Source organism: Polyodon spathula, chromosome 9 (genome assembly GCF_017654505.1).
Source record: "Polyodon spathula isolate WHYD16114869_AA chromosome 9, ASM1765450v1, whole genome shotgun sequence".
In the NCBI taxonomy this organism is placed as follows: Eukaryota; Metazoa; Chordata; class Actinopteri; order Acipenseriformes; family Polyodontidae; genus Polyodon; species Polyodon spathula.
In genome coordinates this window covers 42,720,413-42,741,977 of record NC_054542.1, presented here as the reverse complement: position 1 = coordinate 42,741,977, position 21,565 = coordinate 42,720,413, and the positions used below count along the sequence as shown (strand labels likewise).

Below are 21,565 nucleotides of genomic sequence, written 5' to 3'. Positions count from 1 at the left end.
ACTGAACCCCGTGGTTGTTATGTGTAGTCAGTGTTCTTATTTAAAAGCCTTAATAAACCTTCGATATCTACCCTTGGAACTGTTGTTGGAACTGTTGTTATTAAGCACTGTATCACCTTTACACCCGTGCACTACAAACCATTTTGCCACATTCACACAGCAAAACAAGAGTCTGGTAGTAAAGTGAATTCCTTTGTCATACATCAGTGAACTACAGTATATAGTATATTACTGCTTTAGTTGTGAGCGTTATATCATTGTAAAAGAAAAACATATAATTACACAGTGAATACAAATAACTATTTGAAAAAGCATCTTCATTTAGGACAAACATGCTTTTTCAAGGGCAAGTTATGTCAATCAATACTGTGCAACTTTGAAAGCAACCAGTCCTGTACCTGCCACTCAACCAATCCACGGCTGTTCATCAGGACTGGAGCTTAGCGTCTTTTAACAACCACAAACCAAGACAGGCAGAACACAAATAGCTCGAGGGTTTGCTGATACTAAAAATACTTGAAAAAACAAAGGGATAAAACCCAGCTTCATTTCAAGTTGTCAGAAACTGATGGCAGCATTGCAAGTTATTTAAAAGTTATGCAAGCTTTCATCTAGCTCCAGGACTTGTGACATATGGTTGGAAACAGTTTGGGAATTAACAATGTCATCTCATTTGGACTGATTTCAGTTAGGTCTCTATCAGGGTATTCACTATTCTAAGAAAACCCCTGTAGGAATTAGTTCAAACTGGGAGGTTTAGAAGATAAAGCACAAGCACAGATGTTAAAACATTGCCCTTGACTATTCTAAAGCTTCTTTTAGTACTTGAAAGAGCGATGCAGTTGTATCTGTGTTCTGCCTTGTGTACCACTGTCTTGGCATTTATATCAGATAATTATAATAATGCATGTCACAAAATAAATGTGTTGTTGTTACAGTAAGTTTACAAATATTTCCCTTACATACCGTGTATAAACACACAAAGCTTTCAGTACTCTTAAAGCTTTTAGTGCTCTTGAGTGATGTATTATTATTATTATTATTATTATTATTATTATTATTATTATTATTATTATTATTATTATTATTATTATTATTATTATTTTGTGGACCTGGAAAGAGGTTTATACCCTCATTGTTTAAGTCTAAGAAATCTCCTAAATCTATCCATTCCTCATCACACAAATGTCACATGAATTGTGTCCAGAGCTGGATGTCGTCACTTTGAAGGTCGAATGCTTCAAATGCTCAGAGAAGCTTGTAGGGATATTTAAAGCTGATTGAGGTCAGCCCAATTAATGTCACTAAAGATTTCCCTGCCTTAGATTTAACAAAATGCAACATGTTCCCACGGTGTTGTTTAAAAATGAATACTCACTCTGTTCATTATTGTACTATGCAGGTTTAAATTACTATAATTAACAACCCAAAAGATTGAAATAGCAAAGAAAACTGATAACTGTTATTCTGTAGAAAAAAGTTTCATATAAGTAGAATGGGAATGATAACATGTAATATGAATAAGAAATGTAAAGGTATGGTATGATTTACATTTAGATTGACTTTAGGGAAACTGATCTTAATATGAAATGACACTGGAAGCAACAAAAGAAAATATTTAGTAAGAGAAAACACCTTTTTAGATAAAGGGAACATATATTTCTATCTATCTATCTATCTATCTATCTATCTATCTATCTATCTATCTATCTATATAAATCTTTCTTTTTTTTCTGAGCATTACGAGCATTTCCCTCCGCAAAGATATATATATATATATATATATATATATATATATATATATATATATATATATATATATAATCCTACTTTTGGTATATAATTATTGGCCTATTTTTCATGTCAAACTTTAAATAATTCAGTCTTTCAATATGTATGCACTGCTGTTTGAGAACATCACATCATGGCTAAATGATATTCACAGTTACACATGAATAGTATTGATTATGTGACATATTTGACCAAATAAAACCCATAGCATTGCTATTTTTTATTTTTTAGTGTCCTTTCAAAAAGATTTGAAGTATTATTATGCATGATATGACAGAGACTAACAGAAGTAGATTGGAGTAAAATAGAGAAAACACCCACAGAAGAAGGATGGTTGTTCTTCAAAAACGTAGTACTAGAGGCGCAAAACAATTATATCCCTAAAGTAGACAAATCTAAAAGTAAAACTAAATTGCCAAAATGGTTTAATAGATCAATTAAAAAAAATATTCAGCGAAAAAAGGCACTTTACAGAGCATTAAAAAAGGACCAAAAAGAAAGTACACAGAAAGAGTACACAGAACTGCAAATGCAAGTCAAAAAGGAAGTTAGAAAGGCCAAGAGAGAAATAGAAATGAACATTGCTAAGGGAGCTAAAACAAATTCCAAAATGTTTTTCCAATATTACAACAGCAAGAGAACATTCAAAGAGGAGATTAAATGTTTAAGAGATACAAATGGCAAAATCGTAGAGGAAGAAAAAAAAATAGCAAATATGTTAAATGATTACTTTTCACAAGTTTTTACAAAGGAAGATACTGACAACATGCCCCACATGTCATCCAGTTCCTATCCAGTTTTAAATAACTTTAGCATAACTGAGGCAGAAGTGTTAAAGGGACTAGGAGCTCTTAAATTAAACAAATCCCCTGGGCCGGATGAGATCCTCCCAGTAGTACTCAAAGAAATGAAAGAAGTAATTTACAAACCGCTAACCAAGATCATGCAGCAGTCTCTTGACACAGGGGTGGTACCGACAGACTGGAAAATTGCAAACGTAATACCGATCCACAAAAAGGGAAACAAAACTGAACCAGGTAACTACAGACCAGTAAGCCTGACTTCTATTATATGCAAACTTATGGAAACTATAATAAGAGCCAAAATGGAAAATTACCTATATGGTAACAGGGTACTGGGAGACAGTCAACATGGTTTTAGGAAAGGGAGATCGTGCCTAACTAACTTGCTTGATTTTTTTGAGGATGCAACATCGATAATGGATAATTGCAAAGCATATGACATGGTTTATTTAGATTTCCAGAAAGCTTTTGACAAAGTCCCGCACAAAAGATTAATTCTCAAACTGAACGCAGTTGGGATTCAAGGAAACACATGTACATGGATTAGGGAGTGGTTAACATGTAGAAAACAGAAAGTACTGATTAGAGGAAAAACCTCAGAATGGAGTGTGGTAACCAGCGGTGTACCACAGGGATCAGTATTAGGTCCTCTGCTATTCCTAATCTACATTAATGATTTAGATTCTGGTATAGTAAGCAAACTTGTTAAATTTGCAGACGACACAAAAGTAGGAGGAGTGGCAAACACTGTTGCAGCAGCAAAGGTCATTCAAAATGATCTAGACAAGATTCAGAACTGGGCAGACACATGGCAAATGACATTTAATAGAGAAAAGTGTAAGGTACTGCACGCAGGAAATAAAAATGTACATTATAAATATCATATGGGAGATATTGAAATTGGAGAAGGAATCTATGAAAAAGACCTAGGAGTTTTTGTTGACTCAGAAATGTCTTCATCTAGGCAATGTGGGGAAGCTATAAAAAAGGCTAACAAGATACTCGGATACATTGTGAAAAGTGTTGAATTTAAATCAAGGGAAGTAATGTTAAAACTGTACAATGCACTTGTAAGACCTCATCTTGAATATTGTGTTCAGTTCTGGTCACCTCGCTATAAAAAAGATATTGCTGCTCTAGAAAGAGTGCAAAGAAGAGCGACCAGAATTATTCCGGGCTTAAAAGGCATGTCATATGCAGACAGGCTAAAAGAATTGAATCTGTTCAGTCTTGAACAAAGAAGACTACGTGGCGACCTAATTCAAGCATTCAAAATTCTAAAAGGTATTGACAGTGTTGACCCAAGGGACTTTTTCAGCCTGAAAAAAGAAACAAGGACCAGGGGTCACAAATGGAGTTTAGAAAAAGGGGCATTCAGAACAGAAAATAGGAGACACTTTTTTACACAGAGAATTGTGAGGGTCTGGAATCAACTCCCCAGTAATGTTGTTGAAGCTGACACCCTGGGATCCTTCAAGAAGCTGCTTGATGAGATTTTGGGATCAATAAGCTACTAACAACCAAACGAGCAAGATGGGCCGAATGGCCTCCTCTCGTTTGTAAACTTTCTTATGTTCTTATGTTCTTATGATTCAAAAGCAGTCTTGCAATAGTCATAGACTGTAAACAGCCCAAGTTTTCAGTTTAAGAAAATTGTTTGGTGTGTTACAATATTATAATATTGCAGTATTTTCACATGGCCTATTTATTTATTTATTTATTTTTATTTTTACTATCTGTTATTATTTTTAAAGTAGTCTGTATTTTCTAAATTAAAAAAAAAACATATTGCTAGTTTATACCCTTTAAAGTGAGGTGGGCTTTGAAATAAGTGAACGAGGAAAATGCTGTCTTTGTTGTTTTACTCGTAAGAGAAATATTACAGTTCCCAGAATGCCTCTGTGACCATTGACAGACATCCACAGACATTTTTTGGGATGTACACAACAGGCTTACATGATAAAAAGGAATTTATTTCAGGACATCCAGAAATAAATTATATTTTAATGATTTAAACATTTTGTGTGCATGCAAAAATAAAAAGATAGATTGAAAGATAGATACTGTATCAATCTTGTAGTATTGTATCTGTAACAGTGATGCTGCCTAAAGTAAAAGTATGGAACGCAAAAAGTTTTGTGAAGAAAGTCCAGAACGTTCCTTTCATGTCCCCCAGACCCTGTGAAGTGGAACTAAGTGCTCTGCTGAGATCATCTGGAGATGGCATGGCTATCAGTAAGACGAGGCGCTGCTGACTCAAACTGAGCTCTAAGCAAATAAATCACAACTTCAAGCTAGCAAACATGAAGGCTGCGGAAATCTATTAATGGCACAGGAAAAAAAAAGCCCTGAATCACTGCACTTTGTCAACAGTGATTATTTAAATTAGGGACAATATCATTTAAAAAACATTAAGTTAAATACATTTTGGTGCACAATTTAATTAAGAGTCAAAAACTGCAATGGGTTATTTCTATACATTAGGCAAAAATAGTGAAAAATATCTGAAATGTATGTAACTTTAATTATCTGGAAAAAAAAACAGATTATGTAACTGCATACAATTATATATATATATATATATATATATATATATATATATATATATATAGAGAGAGAGAGAGAGAGAGAGAGAGAGAGAGAGAGAGAGAGAGAGAGAGAGAGAGAGAGAGAGAGATCATTAATTGTAGGTACAGTATTGTAATTAGTTATTTCCCATATTTATTTATTTTTCCTAGTAATTTTAAACTTGACATTAATGAGTTAAGGCATGACAAACTGTGTCTAAAACATATTTTGTTCCTTTAGGCTAGTCTGGCTTGTTGAGAAGAATAGTTGTAAAAGTGAGTTGTGTAAATGATGCCAGTAGTCATCAGATTTTGGGTATGCAAATGTTGTAGCAACTTTATGTTGGTGATCCCTGCAGAGAAATGTTATAAGCAGGGAAGGGTCTGTGTTGTATACATTATTGTAGTATTAGTATTTTGCAAATTCTGCAATAATGTACTTAGACCAAGCAAGTATCATTAATAATGTGGGTGTTTTTTTTTTTGTTTGCCATTCCAGATTGAAGTATATACAGTAGTCTACAAGTATTTTACTAGAAGGATTGAGTTTTGCATGCACTGTAATATGCTATTCTGCTGTCATCATGAAGCATGTAGACTACGGATCTAGATATCTGTCATACCTGATAGCAGCTACTGTTCAACTGCGCACAGTATGTCATCAGAAAAAAAAATATATATATACATATATATTTGTGGAGAGTAGTAGACGTATTTGACAGATGGAACCAGCAGTAGTTTTTTTTTGTTTACAAGACTTATTTTTAAATATACTGTATATACAAAGAAACTAATGTGCAGGCACTGCACCAGTGCTACTCTTATCACGTAACTAAATGCAAGCCTTAGAACACCCTCGGAAGAAGAATGATCGTTTAATAAATTAACACAGGCCTTTTTATAAATTGTTTATATGATTCATTAAAAGTGAATGCATTACTTCCCAGCCTGAATTATTAAAAAAAAAAGAATCATGATCATTCTAGGTAAACTTCCATTGCTGGTTTGCTTGATTTTTTCACTGTGAATGCCCCCAGCTGATTTAAAGTTAACCTGAGATTTCCATTATGATGCTGTCTGTGTTATTTTAATGGTACAATTACTGCCTCTGAAATAACAATTCTTCTACCCATTTTGTTTAACATTGTTTTTAATGTATAATTACGTAGTGACGCTTTGGATTCGGTTCAAGGAGGACCAAATCTTTCTTGGCAGATCGAATCCTGGCTGAAGTGCTGTGGAGTTGCCAAGGATGTTCTTCTGTGGCAAGCTGCCCTTTTTCCAGGCTTCCTACCACAATTCTTAGGTGTCCTTATGTTCCTCATGCAGACTCTTAGCATACTGCCAGAATGGCTTTCTGGATTTGAGTCTACACGGCGGTGGCATTAATATATTGTTGTTAATTGTGAGGTCTGGGTTTTCAATCATTTTGCGGTACTCTTTATATTTATATATAAATGTGTTCACTCACTTTATAGGTGTCAGGTATTGATATTCATATTCTCCTGCACATATAGCATTGTGACCATTTGCACTGTAAAGGGCCTGAGGTTCGTTTACTGCTAAAAAATCTTAATGACCCCTAACTTCACTAAGAATAGCAGTGTGTACAGTATTGATTTTTTTTCTTAAAAATACAAAGCACTGCATGCATGTGAGGTAGCGCACAAAAATCTGTATTCAACATTTAGCAGTGATGCTGCTTTTGTGGTAATTGCCTTTCTGCACATACTTGAGTATTTCCTGTTAGATACATGTACAGCATTATACACCAGATCTTGCTGTCAAGCTGAGCTTTCATAAAATATCCAATTTCTCTTTTTACATTTATTACATTCCATTACTGGTAATTCTAGTGTTGGAAGCAATGGGGCTGGATTATGCTTGACATCAGTTTTAAACTAATTTACCCAATCTTACTTGCAGCTAACGTTTGCTATTCCAGTTCATTTCATACAAAGAGTAGCTGACGTGTGCTATAAACCCTATTAAATTGCTTAAAGATTTTTCATTTTCCTTGATGTGTTTTCTTATACCCATACAAAGACAAAGTGCAGTTTGAATAATGTAAGGAGCATTGTTCATACGCAGTTTTGTTATTCATTTTGGGACCTGTCACCTCACTTTAGTTTCATTGGCTTATTAATGCTTAAGGATTAGTCTGGGGGCTTGCAATAAAAACAGACAATCTGATACTAGTGGAAAAATGTCCCATCAGCATTTCCTTTAGTGTTTAAATCACAAAGGATCAGGGGCTGCCTAAGGTGCTAATGCTGTATGCTATTTAGGGTGAAAGCCAAAGGGTAATTGTGGATATGAAGTTAAATCCTGCTACAGTAGATCTCCAGGCTGAAGTAGCATGTTTTTTCAGTGGAGTATTCCAAATCATTTTCCAGTATTTTAAAGGTATTTTCCTTTAAATCTTCATAACTATTGCCTATAAGATGCCTGAACTACATGATTTAAATTTCTAACTTCACAGGTTTTATTGATTAATATAAACTGATGGCCATGGGATACTTGTTGTAATTGCTTCTTATATGCACTATTTTTCAGGGACCAAATTATCAAAGCTTTTTGCTCCAAATCATCATCAGCACAAACACCAATTACACTTCTAAAACAATTAGGAAACAACTGATAAGCCACTAAATGAAATGCCCGAGTTGTTTATGTTTGGTTTGATGACTTTATTTTTGTTTCCTTTCTGAAAAACAAAAATGTTAATGATTTGGTGTAAAGATCTTTCAAAATCTAGCTAACCATTTGATCTAAATTAGTATTTAGTGACATTTTATTGGTTCTATATAATGATATTCCTTCTGTATTATGTATGCTTGCAGTTATGTTATTTAATAATGTATATAAAATTCAGAAAAAGTAGAGTTATTGTCAGAATATAGCACTCTGCCTGTGTACAGTAGGCTTATAGTGCACACAACTGAGCAGCCTTGTGTATCCCTTATATGACATGAACATCTTGTATCTAAAAAATGAGAAGACTGGCACCATGTTTAATTTTAGCTGAATATAGCAGTTTGAACATATTTGATATTGCACAAGTAATTCAGGGATAACAAGGAATTTAGTAAGCAGTGGCTCAGAGTTTGATAATAAATCCCCTATGCAGTCATTTTGCATTAATCCATCTGCCCCAAAACTTGTTGGATGGTTATTTAGGTAGTAAATATTGATGATGCAAACACTCAAACACAAATAATTAATGGTCTACAGTGGGTATGATGTAATACTCCATGAAGTTCATTGCCTCATCATTAAAATGTAAAGAAATAAATAAAAAACGTATGTGGTCATTTTAAAGCCTGCGAAACATACGTGTTTATTACAAGGAGATTTATATTCAACAAAGTAGTGTTTAATTTATGTGTAATTAAGATGACTGCTACTGTTTCAGTGGTTAAAGAACCCACAGCAATCCATTTTGCATTCCTCTTTAAAAGCTTACAGTCGATAAAGATAATATTGGCTGCCAAAGATCAGTAGCTATAACTCATTATGTGTTGGTCACAGCTGAAAGCTCAACAGCCTAATGCTAATAGGGTTAACTGCTCATTACAGCAGCTAATTACAAAGATCGACTGCCATTAACAATGAATAATGTCAGTTTAAAGGGCATTGATCTGAACTATTGATTTAATTGTACGCAAATACAAATCAACATCATGGTCACGTGCATAATTAAGATACACATCGATAACCACAGTGTAAGGTTTTCTTCATAAACATGTTTGTCAAAGTTCTTGGTAAGTAACTGCCTCCCAGATAATGAAATTATCATTCCAGAGTCCTACATTAATGATTCGTCTGCGTCCTTCATATTTCTTTTCTGTTTTCTAATGCTTGTCACTTTTCTGATTAGAATCTGGTTTGGGAGCAGTAGTGTATTCCTGTTGGAATGCCATTTGGCCTGTACTCACTTTGATGCATTCTTTGCAGTCATGCAGAGACCACAGGTTCAATATTGTTCTTTATAAGATCTGCACTTTATAATGTATGCACTGCTGAGTACTGCATCTACAGAAGGTGGTAGGCCCATTGGCAATGAGAGTTGATGAAAGCACCACTTTTTTTACAGTTAACATTTTTATGAATTAAAGCTTTACACACAAAGCCAATGTTGTCTTCCAAATGACTTTTTCTCATTTTCTAAAGGTTCTGCTTTTTGCCAGAACCTGAGGTTTAGCAATGATCAGCTAGAAAGTGCAGGTTTCAGGAATGCATGTCAGTCTTTTTGAAAACCTTCTTATTATCTTTAGGTGTTTTTGTTGTCATGCCAGCCAAGCTGCTAAATAAGCCATCTTTCTGTCATTGCCAGATGAAAAAAAAAAGAAAAGAAATATCTTGAGTTAGCCAGAATTTCACATTTTTCTAGATGGTGAGGCAAAAATGTGACACTGCATTGACGGTTATATCCCTATAAAGAGAGCTATCTTTTAAAACTCAAAGCAAGATCTGAGTTATAACAAGCCTGTCTCTAACATAATGATTTATATTATTTACTTTCCCATCTTCAGTGGCATGGAGGCAAACCAGCAGCTCCTATAGTCACCTGGCAACCATTTTAAAACTGTGAAATCTGTACCTGTTACATCAATGGATTGCTGTGTTGAGCTCAATTTGATATAGGCTTAAATTAGGATTTTAGAAACAACAGCTGTCAGTGGCAGTATAACCAGTTAAAATTGGAAGTAGTCAAATTCATCAGTAACATTATATTCTACTGGTCTTGAACTAATTTTCATTGAACTCAGGTTTCATGCTACTGTTTCTAAAAAAATACTTAATGTTCCCTCAGTTTAAAAGTTGAAATTGACATTCATGGTGCACTACCATTTCCAGACCACACAACCATTTTCATAGGTATACTTTTTGGCTTGGCTGTGCTACATAAAATTGCCTTGCTTTAAATAGTAGCCTGTTTTTTTTTTCTGTGTGTATGTGTGTTTATTGTTTACCTGGAACCTAGGTGACAGAACATGTGAGTATTTCACAATGGTGGTCCGAGTTTTACAATGCCTGTAAAGTTTATATGCCCTCAAGTAATTTTAAGTGAACTCTTTCCCTGCTGAGAACGTGACACATTCATTGTAGGCACTGCACGTTGGAAGCTGTCAGCAAGGTGGAGCAGGCTGCGCATCAAATGACAGGTCTGATGGAGAGCCACACTTAGCCCACATACTAATGGGACACACGTGTGCTCACTAACCTTTCTTCAAACACCCAGTAGGCCACTTGGATATTCTCCCTTGGCCATTTCCCTTGGTGTGGCTGATGACAGAGATAAATATATTAGTGGCTTATTTCAGGTCAAGAGGCAGAAGAGCCTTGCCAGCTGTAGCTAATTATACTACCCAAAATCCCATGTTGTGCTGGTAAGCAGGCAATGCAGCAGCAGACAGTCTTTTACGAGAGGTTCAGCTAAAGCACTGATCCCATTTGGGGAAATCTATTATCGACAGAACTTAGACCAAGAGTCTTTTCTTTAGAACAGAACCTACGGTATAGTCAATTACTAATAAATGTATAATTATTAAAATAGTAGAATGCTATCAATGGCTCAGGTTTACCCTGGATTACTCATGTACTTACTCAACATGGGTAAATGGTCTGGTGAATTTGCCATTACAGTACAAGGGTTTTTGCATGCAAGCATCAGAAAACATGTTTAATCATTCATTCTGTTTTACCATGAGATAATCGATAATTTATATCAACCAGTCTTTGTTAAATCAGGATAAGAGGCATCAGTGGCTGGCAATGAGATCATAGTTGGAAATGGTTTTATTACGATGGACATGGAACCATACGCAGCACAAAACATGACCCTGCCAGTCAACAATGGATAATGACAAAATTAACTTGATATTACATTAGGAAGTAATAAAGAATTTGTATTTGGGTATTTTTTACTTGCTCTTTCACTAAATGACTATTTTATATATTTTTTGTGTAGCCCTGACTAAATACGCTTAAATGCAGAATACAAATCTTGGGAATTGATGCAAAGGCTTCAATGCATGGTATGGTTTCTACAAAGCAAGCGTTCTTCTCTGAAGAATCTGGTGGCAAAGATTAATCAGCCGTGTTTTCTGCTGTGCTGTGTGTCAGTTAGAAAGTATAGCTCTTTTTCCTAAAAAAAAAAAACACATGCTGTTTTTCTGCTCTGTCAATCATTGAGTCCTTAAAATTAGAAAATTAAAAAATGACCTTGACAGGACAGTTCTGCATAGATTTGCAGGAACTTTTGACCTCTAACCCTAAGAAAGCGATTACAGCTCAGAATTGACACTGCCCAAATAAACAGTTATATCAGTAACATACAGTATGCATGAAATGACAGATATATCTCCATGATCTGATATTATCGTTAATGACAATACCAAGTTTATACCAAGTTTCAACTACTTGTTTGTTAAGCTTAGTTAATTAAACCGCAGACGCTGTAGATAATAAAGTGGTACTGCATTGAGTTTAGTTGGCTATTACTAGTATTTCTATACTTGAAGTTGTCAATAAAAATGTGGTAGGCATCATGGGACAATATTTTATAGTGATCAATTGTTCTTCAATAACATCCTTTAATGTTCTCCAACCAGCTACTGTAATATAAAGACAAGAAATATAATACTCATGACGCACTTAACCCTACAGAACCTCACAGGGTTTATAGATCCAGCAGTAGTCTTTTGTGATTTTTTTACACTTCAATGGTGAGCTGTGTATACAGACTTGAGGTTGATACAGCTATGTTGCCTCAAACTAGGTCTCCGGGTCTTCTGGAAGCAGTTTTCAAGCCACTGATCCAGATCAAGTGGCTTCATGTTCCCTCTGCTTAAAAGTTGAAATTGACAGTTAAAATATCTGAATTTGTTTCAGTATATTTATGGTGCTTTACCATTTCCAGACCACACATAAAGTCTGCTTTTTATAGATGTTTCCATTAATTTATGTACACTGTGGCCTGACTGTGCTACAAAAATCACATTACCATAATTTCTCAGTATGACCACAATACTAGGTCCTTTAGATTTGTACATTCTGCATAGTTATAAATATAACAGTTTAAAATACACCTATTAGATAGCCTGTGCTAGTCTGTAACCCTAACAACAGTCTAAATAAAGGACACATTACTTACTACCTGTATACTTCTAACTTATGACCTTTCAGGAATTGATGGGTTATCCTGAGCCTAGAAACAATTTCCACATACAGGTTTATTCAATGCTGTAACATCTGATTTATTGTCACTTTGAGCTGCAATGGTAAAATGGTTTTGGATAAGGTATAATACATGTGGTGATCTACCTTGTGTCAGTACACTTTTGACAGCAACTACATCCCCTACTGTTATGGTTTAAAGGGCTGCATTTTTTTTTTTTTTTTTTTACTAGTATGGGGCTACAGTTTGTGCAGCACTTATAATACTGTATATCCTGCTCTCATATTGTTCTCAAGAGGGAGGCAGCTTTTTGAAAACCATTATTGCAAGAAGGATCTGACTGAACCTGAAAGCTACTTCATTTGCATAACACTCTCCTGAGAAGAATGTATTCATTTCAGAGAACCGGATTGATCCTAAAAAAAAAAAAAAAAAAATAAAATCCCTCAAAAAGGCGCTGATTTTATGCATAATAAAAAAAAAAAATTAATAATGAAACATTTTATTGCTTCTAATCTAAAATGTCTTAAATGGTTTCACAGTATTTACAGATTATAGATAAAAAATACGGTGGATATTAAGAGGAAATTGCTTTTTAGTTCCTGTTCACTGAATGGAAATACTAAGTTAATACATTGAGCTGTGTACCAGTAACCAATTTAACTTTTGCCATGAGTGAATGGACCATATATTACACAGATAACTAGCACACTTTTTTATGAGATTAACTTGATATTTCCCCAGTCATGACATTTTATTTTTTTAATTACTTGGTTCGTCAAAAAAAGAAGTCAGTGAATAACAGTCATTATATAAACATACTGCAAACATGCCTCAATTCATTTAGGTTCATTTTAGGAGCAACAAAATTGTACACAGCAAAGTATTGGTTAGTCTGATGTATGGTGTTTAGACAGGCATCTTAAATAATTGACTTTGATCTGAAATGGACTATTCAGATTGCTTACAATGCTGTAATCTGCTTCATTACCCGATAGTGTGAAGCTGCTTATATTAGCTTGCTATGACAGTCATATATTTTTGCAATGCCTTTGATCTTTCCTGTTTGTTTTTTTTGTTTTTTGTTTTTTTGTTTTTTTAGCCGGTACATTTTCTGTGTTTTGTATTTATTAAATTACACTCTGTGCTGAACTTGAAAGTCAGTGGTGAATGGTATCATCCTTGACAGACGACAAGCCTGCTTCCACACCATTCTTTTGCATGGCTTCCTGCCACACACATTTTGTCCAGGTTTAATGTGCTTTGGCAAGTGAGTGGGTTCACTTCTAAACTATTTTCTCCAGGTAGCAAAGAAAGGTGGGTCACTAAAAAAGGCAAGTGAACACTAAAATAGTGCATTAACTCTGCTACACTGGTTAATAGCTGGCTAGACCTCACAGATGTACTCTTACTCCGGGAATAAGGGCGTATAAGGATGAGCCCTACACTCAGAGATAACAAGTCCAGTAAGCAGAAGCAGAAGCATCAATTTAACACACAGCTCAGTCTCTTGTCAGGTTAGATTATCCTAATCACAGTAATGATGCCATACCTCTCTACAGAAATCAATACCTCTGCTTTGACAACTGGATTTATTTTATTATATATCGTCAAATGTATTTTGAATAACTCCATCTACCCTTATACATTTTGTAACTGTTCAGTTCCCTAACCAGGTTCCAGAAGTAAATACACAATTTTGATTTTAGTGTACTGTGTAATTTGTTATAATAGTGGATTATTAACAGATTGTGTTGACTACGCTTTTATTATTGTTTATTATGTCTGTATGAACATAAAGGTATTACACATTTCTGTTATTTGAGATAATCATTCAAATGTGACCAACTAACATTCCTGTATAAATCTGACAATGAAAAACTTAAATTTCATAGAAATTGCCCTTGATAAGTATTATATCCCCAAATTCATGAAAGAAATTGACATACAGTAGATGCCGGTTATTAGCAACCCTGATAAAGACAGCTTTCAGTTATTAACATTTATGTTAATGGAATTCTGATATTAGCAACTGCACACCGCTTATTGACAACTTTATTACTAGTTGCCAGTGCTATAGAGCACACTTGCATGATTTATGAGCATACTTCAAGCAGCTTTTATAACACACTGACTTCACAACTGCGTATTTCTGGCAGACTGAGGCAGAATCGTGGCTTTGAATCTGACTTCGAAACTGCACGCAAAATTGAAATGGATTTACAGCAGGAGGTGGTACATTGTAGAAAGCAGCCAATGTTGGACAATTTCTTATTTTAAAATTGTGTTCTTTAGAATTGACTGTAAGTACGACACATATTTGCTTTACTCATTGTAAGGATAATTGTAGTACATTGTTGTGTAGAACTATTTAAGCCGACGCCCTTTTATTTAGTTTTACACACGTGTGAAGTAAACAGTTCTATGTTTGGGTATTTTGTGTTTCTCATGTTAATATTTTAACACTGTAGCATTTAAAACACATGTGTTTCTGGGCCATATTTGTATAACTACAGTATATATCGTTGTTCCATATAAATACACTTGAAAACAGGGGCTTTTCACTTATTGGCAACTTTTTTTCAGGCAACCGAGAGGTTGTTAATAAGCATCATCTTTGAAAAGGTGATAATGTCAGGGATGTACTTTATACACCTGAATTAAGGTTTTTCAAACTGAGCATGTTAGTAGAATGATTTATAGAACCAAAAACATACAGGTGGGTAAAATAAAAAGTTGTTCACTGAAGAAACCATTACCATCCATTACTCTTGCCGTTGTTCTTGAATCATCTCTTGTGTCTAAGACAGTTCAAACACTGTAAGTACACCAACAGCTTACTTCAGTGTGCACACTTGTGTATGCATTTCTCGCACTACAAAATACATTTGTATTAACACACCTGTGTAAACTTTTCTTTCCTTTTCGTATGCATCATTATCATCCATTCCCTTTGGACACTACATATCAAGGTCCAGTGTACACAGTTTTCCAATAACTGTACACCATAACCAGTTCTGGACAAGGCATCTCCACAAGAACCCCAGACATCCTTTTCGAAAGATTCAACTGCCTGATCTTAAAACAGATTGCTATTCAATAGCCCTACCCATACTTCACAAATTATTTTGGTTATGATTGAATGATTTTAGATTGTATGTCACAGAGCCCAACATCTGATATGACACATCCTTAAGAATGAACACTTGGAAATACTATACAGATTGTTTTCTTCCTTGAATATTCAGGATAACTACAGGAGCATTGTTTTCACATGGAATAACAGAAACATGGTGTTCTGCAGTTTGTTTGATGATAAATTGCACTTGCATGTTTACTACTGTGTCAGCCCTTGTATTACCAGGCTTCGTGGAGCATTCTCGCTGTGTTGGCATTGTCCCCACAGTGAAAAACAGTTCATTTGAAAACAAATTAAAAACAAATATTAATCAATGGGTAATAATGGTTCATATCAGCTGGAGAAATGGCTCCTCGTATATTGTAGCAGTAGAAGCATTTGGAAAAAATCTATCAAAGTATTTGGCTGTTTTGATTATGTTTGGAACCCCATTGTAAACAGTCCTTTACAATGATTATTATAAAATGATATAGAACAAGAATCTATAGTTGTTCCCTGAAGACAGCTGTTGTTTCACAGACTTTCATATTTTCAGTACACTGCTATCCCACCTGACTGGTGGTACAATTATCAACATTACACCTAAATCAATTCAGTTATTCATTCATGATTATGGGGGTCATTTAGTCTATTGGGTGCAATGCATGTTATTGCTTGTTTGGATTTTTTCTTTATTTATTTTTTTTATTTACTAAGTTTCTGTAAACTGAAAACTGAATGTAGATAAATGACAGGTCTTCTTTTCTCATCTTTTATGTTTAAGGGCTTTGGACCTTCTGGAAGTTTTGAATGTAGCTAACAATTTAACTTTAACCTTTTAAAACTTATTGATCTCATATTGAGTTAAAAATCATTAAATATTTAAAGTCCCAGGTCAAATTAAAGTGCACTCCTGTGTTAAGGTTAAAAGTATTGGATTTTGGAAACAGCAGTAACTTTGAACGCTTTACTAGGCAAAAGTGTACATGATAGTTTTTAACAATTCAGCATTGGAAATTTGAAAAAAGGGGTCAGACGCAATATCATTTACCAAAGCCACATCTGTTTACTGATTTGTATTCTATTTACTGAACCACAGCACACTGATGCATACTGTAATAGTGTAAATATATTCACCATGAGTTTAATGCTCATTTAACTTAGATTACCGCAGGTTTAATAATGACTATACTGCTATACTGTATGTGGCATTGAATATTATAATAATATAAAAGAATATTGACCACATAATAAAGCCTTGAGAACGTAATACACGAATCATCTGTAACCGTTAAGGCTGTGCATGGTGAGGTTTAATATTGTGTATCAATTAATAAATATAAACTGTACAAATTAGGCAATTAATATATCAACTACAGTGCCTCTCAATGTGAACCAAAAGGTATTGCATTTAAGGTAGTATATATTTCGCCTGATATAGTTTAGCATGAACTCTAAATTGTTATTTTAATGGCTGACCATTTCTTATTGATTAGAATGCATACACTTTTAATGTGCTTCTGGTAAATCTCAAAGAATCACTGTAAAGGAGAACAGGGGTACTTTCCTTACATTAGACACCGTACCGTAATAGAGGTGTGTATCATTTGTATTGTGATACTGTCCAAGACTTAAAGCATAACAGAGCTCACTGTACTTCACCAAATGGTTCTTGAATGAAGAATACATGTATGTGATGCATGTTCTCTGTCTCATTTCATTTCTGTCTTTTAATTTAATATTCCATCATTAATTGATCATTTGATCTTATTATGCATATCACACAGATAGGCCATCAGGACCATGACATGTATTGTGATATATATTGTAATGCTATCTGCATATCGTGATATGTATTGTATTATGTCATTGGTGTGTCATTACACCCCTGAAGGAGATTGAGATCTATTGAGCTACTTGTACAGCAAATTAGTTTTCCTTGTGGTTAGTAAAAACTTAATTATATGGTAACAACAATACTTAGCACTTAGTAAAGAACCTTAGGGAGAGATTAAAAGTCTAGTACCACCATTTTTCTGAAAAGAGGAAAAAAAATATATTAATGTTATAATAATTATAATTATTTCTTTATTTTTTATGGACAAGTTAGTGAAATGCACATTTATTTTCTTGTCTATCTTGAATTGTAATTGTTCCAGTAATAAGTGCTAACTGATGTGAAAATTACAGTTCTAGTTTTTATTCTAGCAAGTAATTCTACTAAAGAGTTAGATGAAAAACAAGACATTATTCCTAGCATTGTATCCATTGTTATCCCACAGAAACTGTATGTGGGATCTCATCTTGTCAATGGATATCTCCTCATTGTTGTGCTCAATAAAACCTGCATCACTGAAGCTATGAAAGCAGCAATTGATGGGCTTCCTCTAAGGCAATCAAACTCTTCAGAGAAGGGGCATGAATGTTGACATGTTTCCCAAAGGAAAACTTTAGCCTTCTTTCCTTATTGACAGATTGTGACATTGCCAAATAGCAGTCCACCGCAGAAACATTCTGTTTAACCTGCATGCAGTCTGTTAGTCAGCATGCTGTTTTCATTAAGGTTTTTGATAGAAAAGAAAGTGAGATCCCCACCCCTTTTTCTTTGGTATGAAGATAAAGAGAAGCAATTTGGCTTATATGTAAGAATATGCTTATATCTATAAATTGTTTCTAGCTTCATAGTCTAAGAATGGTCATTATTGTCCATTTAGGCTTTATAGGAGTACAGGGGAATTTCAATGGACTCTATATGAATACCAAACTTTTTTAAGCCATCATAATGCCTAAAAGAGTAAAATGAAAACATTTTTCTTTGAATTTTTAATTTTCAAAAATAAACAGTTTGATAAACCAATTATAAACACTGTCCATCTTTAATTTGTTGTAAGCTATTTTAACAGTCTCCCGGGCTGAGACGCTGTACGTGATAAGCTTTACTATTAGCAGGACATGAGCATGAAAGTAAACAATGTACCCATGGGATAAACTAAGGGGAACATGCAGTTGCAAGATTCACTAGGATATAAAGGGCATGAACACCAGTTGTTTACAGTGCTCCCCCTTTATAACGCTGTAGTCGGGAGCCACAGTTAAGAGACCATGCTATTTGTGTTCCACCTTATAATGAGAATACTAGTGTTAGTGAAATGGCATTATGGGGCAAATGGGAGCCATGACCGTACCGCCCTATAACCTGTGCAGCAGTATAACAGGCTGCCTTATAAAGGGTGAGCAATGTATTTTACCTGGTGTCAAAACTGTAAAATGGACTGAAATGTATTCATACATGAAATCCAGTAATATGTGTTATTAAAATAACATTTTGTGACAATGAGCAATCTTGCAATTACATCCAACGATCACGTTTGTCATGGAAATTTGATTTCATATGCCATTACCTTGGCTCACATTTGTGATTCCAATGAGGAAAATAATACCATTTTCCCAGTGGAGCAGAACAGAACACTTAAAAATAAGTCCATATAATTATATTTAAAGCAGATATGATTAGCATTTTCTTAAAAGCAACAAGCAATAATGAAATGCTCTATTGCATTCTTACTTGAAAAGCTGATTCTCTTCGTCTGACAAGTAGTTTAGTGAAATATAATGCATGTCATCAGAAACATTCACTATAATGCCTCTATCGAAGCAGAAGATCTGTAATTGGAAGGAAAACCTGGACGTCAGCATTTACAAAACATGGCAAGACTGCCAGAATTATTATTTAATTTGATCTGCATGAGATTAAAAGATAAAGTGCTCTGAAAACATATTCCTAGCCGCAAACCACCAGTAAATATTTTAAATATTTCATATCTATGCTGTGAAAGAAGAATGTTTTTATTTACTTTTTTTAATATATAAAATCTATATAAAATATATCTGGTGGTCAATTCTATTGGACTGTTATGACTGACGGAGAATTAAAAAAAACAAACAGAAATCAAGCAGCTTTTCTGTTACAATATTCAGACTTTTAGAGTATTAGAGGAATCGATCTTTGGAGGGTTTATTCAATCTTAGTAATGTTAAGGAAGCCTGAAGGTGAAGTGGTTTGTCACACTCATGAATTAATTAATAAGTGCCTCTTTATCCAGTTGAGTGTGCTGTTGTATTTTTTCTTACTTTGTGGTTGTGAGTACAAACTGTACTATTACTATAAGTCAAGAGATACTGTACAATGCCAGTCTACATTCAACATACAGTGTTCAACATTTTAGGCATGGTTTTTAAATATGTCATGGGCGCAGGGGGATGAATTAAAGTAATTTACCAATTAAATTAAATGAAAGGGTTTTCTGTGCCTGAGAGACACAAGAATGATAAGAAGAGATCAGGATCATTGCATGAGGTAAATAAAAACATGCTGGCACCAACTTTCTTCTCAGGTGGTCTGATTCCATATCTGTCTCAGATAAGGAAAACATTTCTCTGAATGACGCTAGATGCTATTTCAACAAAACCACGCGGTGACTAAACTGTTGTCAGCATCTGTTAAACAAGTTCAGGTGTGTCACATGCTTTATTTCAAAAGCATCGGAGAAATTATTAAGGTTAAAAAAAAATGACAGAGTTATTCTGGAAATAGTCTGTGCATTTTTTTTGTAGAAATTTCTTTAATTCTTTAATTCTATTTTGCACTTAAGAACAAATACTATTACAACCTTCTACATTTTGACCGATGAAAAGTAAAGAACAATGCAGCACAAAATACAAGAGCTAAAATAATGCATGTAAATATTCATGGTTGTCCCTGAAAAGGTGGACAATGGGCTAAACTAAAACTATATACATTACTTGGATTAACAAAGGTTGTTTTTTCTTGGCTATACATAGGAATGTATATGCTAGCTGTTTCACCTTGAAAACCACATTCTCTTCTAAGCTGTCTATTCCAGTTCATTCTTATTACTTTACTGAACACAGGGAATGATTACATTCTGCAAACAATTGGTTCTATTATTAATTCACTGTGTTTTTGTGAATGGTTTCTCAGCTCAGCACTGTAGATTTTTTTTTTTTTTTTTTTTTTTTTTTTTAATTCAACCAAAAATATATTGTAGGACAAACTAAATATTGTGGGAAGATATTATTTAGCTGATTTAAACTATTGCAGAAAGCTAGTTCCTCAAGCTATTATCCCAAACATGTTGGAAATGTTAATGTTTGACAAGTATTTTAATTCATAATTCCTCTGCTTTGAAGTTTGTTGATAACATTCTTCAATTATGAAGCAGCTTGACATGAAAATACAATAAGAGATAAAGAAAACATCTATGTTATAACCACTTAACATACTGCATAGTGGTGTTGTATGAGTAATAGGCATTATAAAAGAGATGGAACCCAAGACTTGGTCAGGTTTTTTTCACAGGATGAGCATTATCTTCCCAAAATTACAGTATCTGCTTATGTATAAATCTAGCTTCTAGGCTCTTGATCTTCTTAGCAACAATACAAGTTCATATACAGCTCCTTATCACTGACCTCAAAAGTAGAGTTTAGGTTTAAAATAAGCCAGACTAATTCCTTTGTCAGTAGGTGGTACCATTTTAGTTACTGTGAAAGGCCTTAGACTTCTTCTTTTGCTATTTACTGGCAGTGTATTTTGTTCAGTTATTGCTTAAGAATTTCCCTATCTGAATGCATGACATGTTAATTGTGTCGTGATGCTTTCTCTTCTGCAGGAGAACATCTGCGAATATGTGCCCAGGGATACACATGCTGTACCTCAGAAATGGAAGACAAACTCAGCCAGCAGAGTAAACTGGAGTTTGAAAACCTGGTTGAAGAAGCAAGTCACTCCATGCGTACAACCTTTGTGTCCAGACATAAGAAGTTTGATGGTGAGTACAGTAGCTATTGGCTTATCTTACTCTGTAAAAGCATCACCTTTTTCCCCTCAATTAGTAAAATGTTCTGCCTGATATTGAGGTTTGCAGCTTGTCAGATTGGTGTCCTTCGGTGCTTGTCAAGGTGACCTAAAGTTCAGAGCAAATGGAAGACTTGCTGTCAGTTAAGCACAAAATGTGGTCTGCATGAAATAAGTTGTCTGTAAATAACTTTGTTAGACAAATGAAAGAGATACATTGGGATC

At 34.4% G+C, this 21,565-nt stretch overlaps 1 protein-coding gene across 1 annotated transcript in view; it reads left to right on the top strand.

Annotated features, from left to right (window-relative positions):
* The window catches only part of LOC121320909 (glypican-6-like), a 222,628-nt gene that overhangs the window by 30,811 nt on the left and 170,252 nt on the right, over positions 1-21,565 (top strand). The window contains exon 2 of the mRNA XM_041259687.1: positions 21,156-21,314. Coding sequence (XP_041115621.1) covers positions 21,156-21,314 — 159 coding nt within the window. The remainder of the gene's footprint in view (positions 1-21,155; positions 21,315-21,565) is intronic.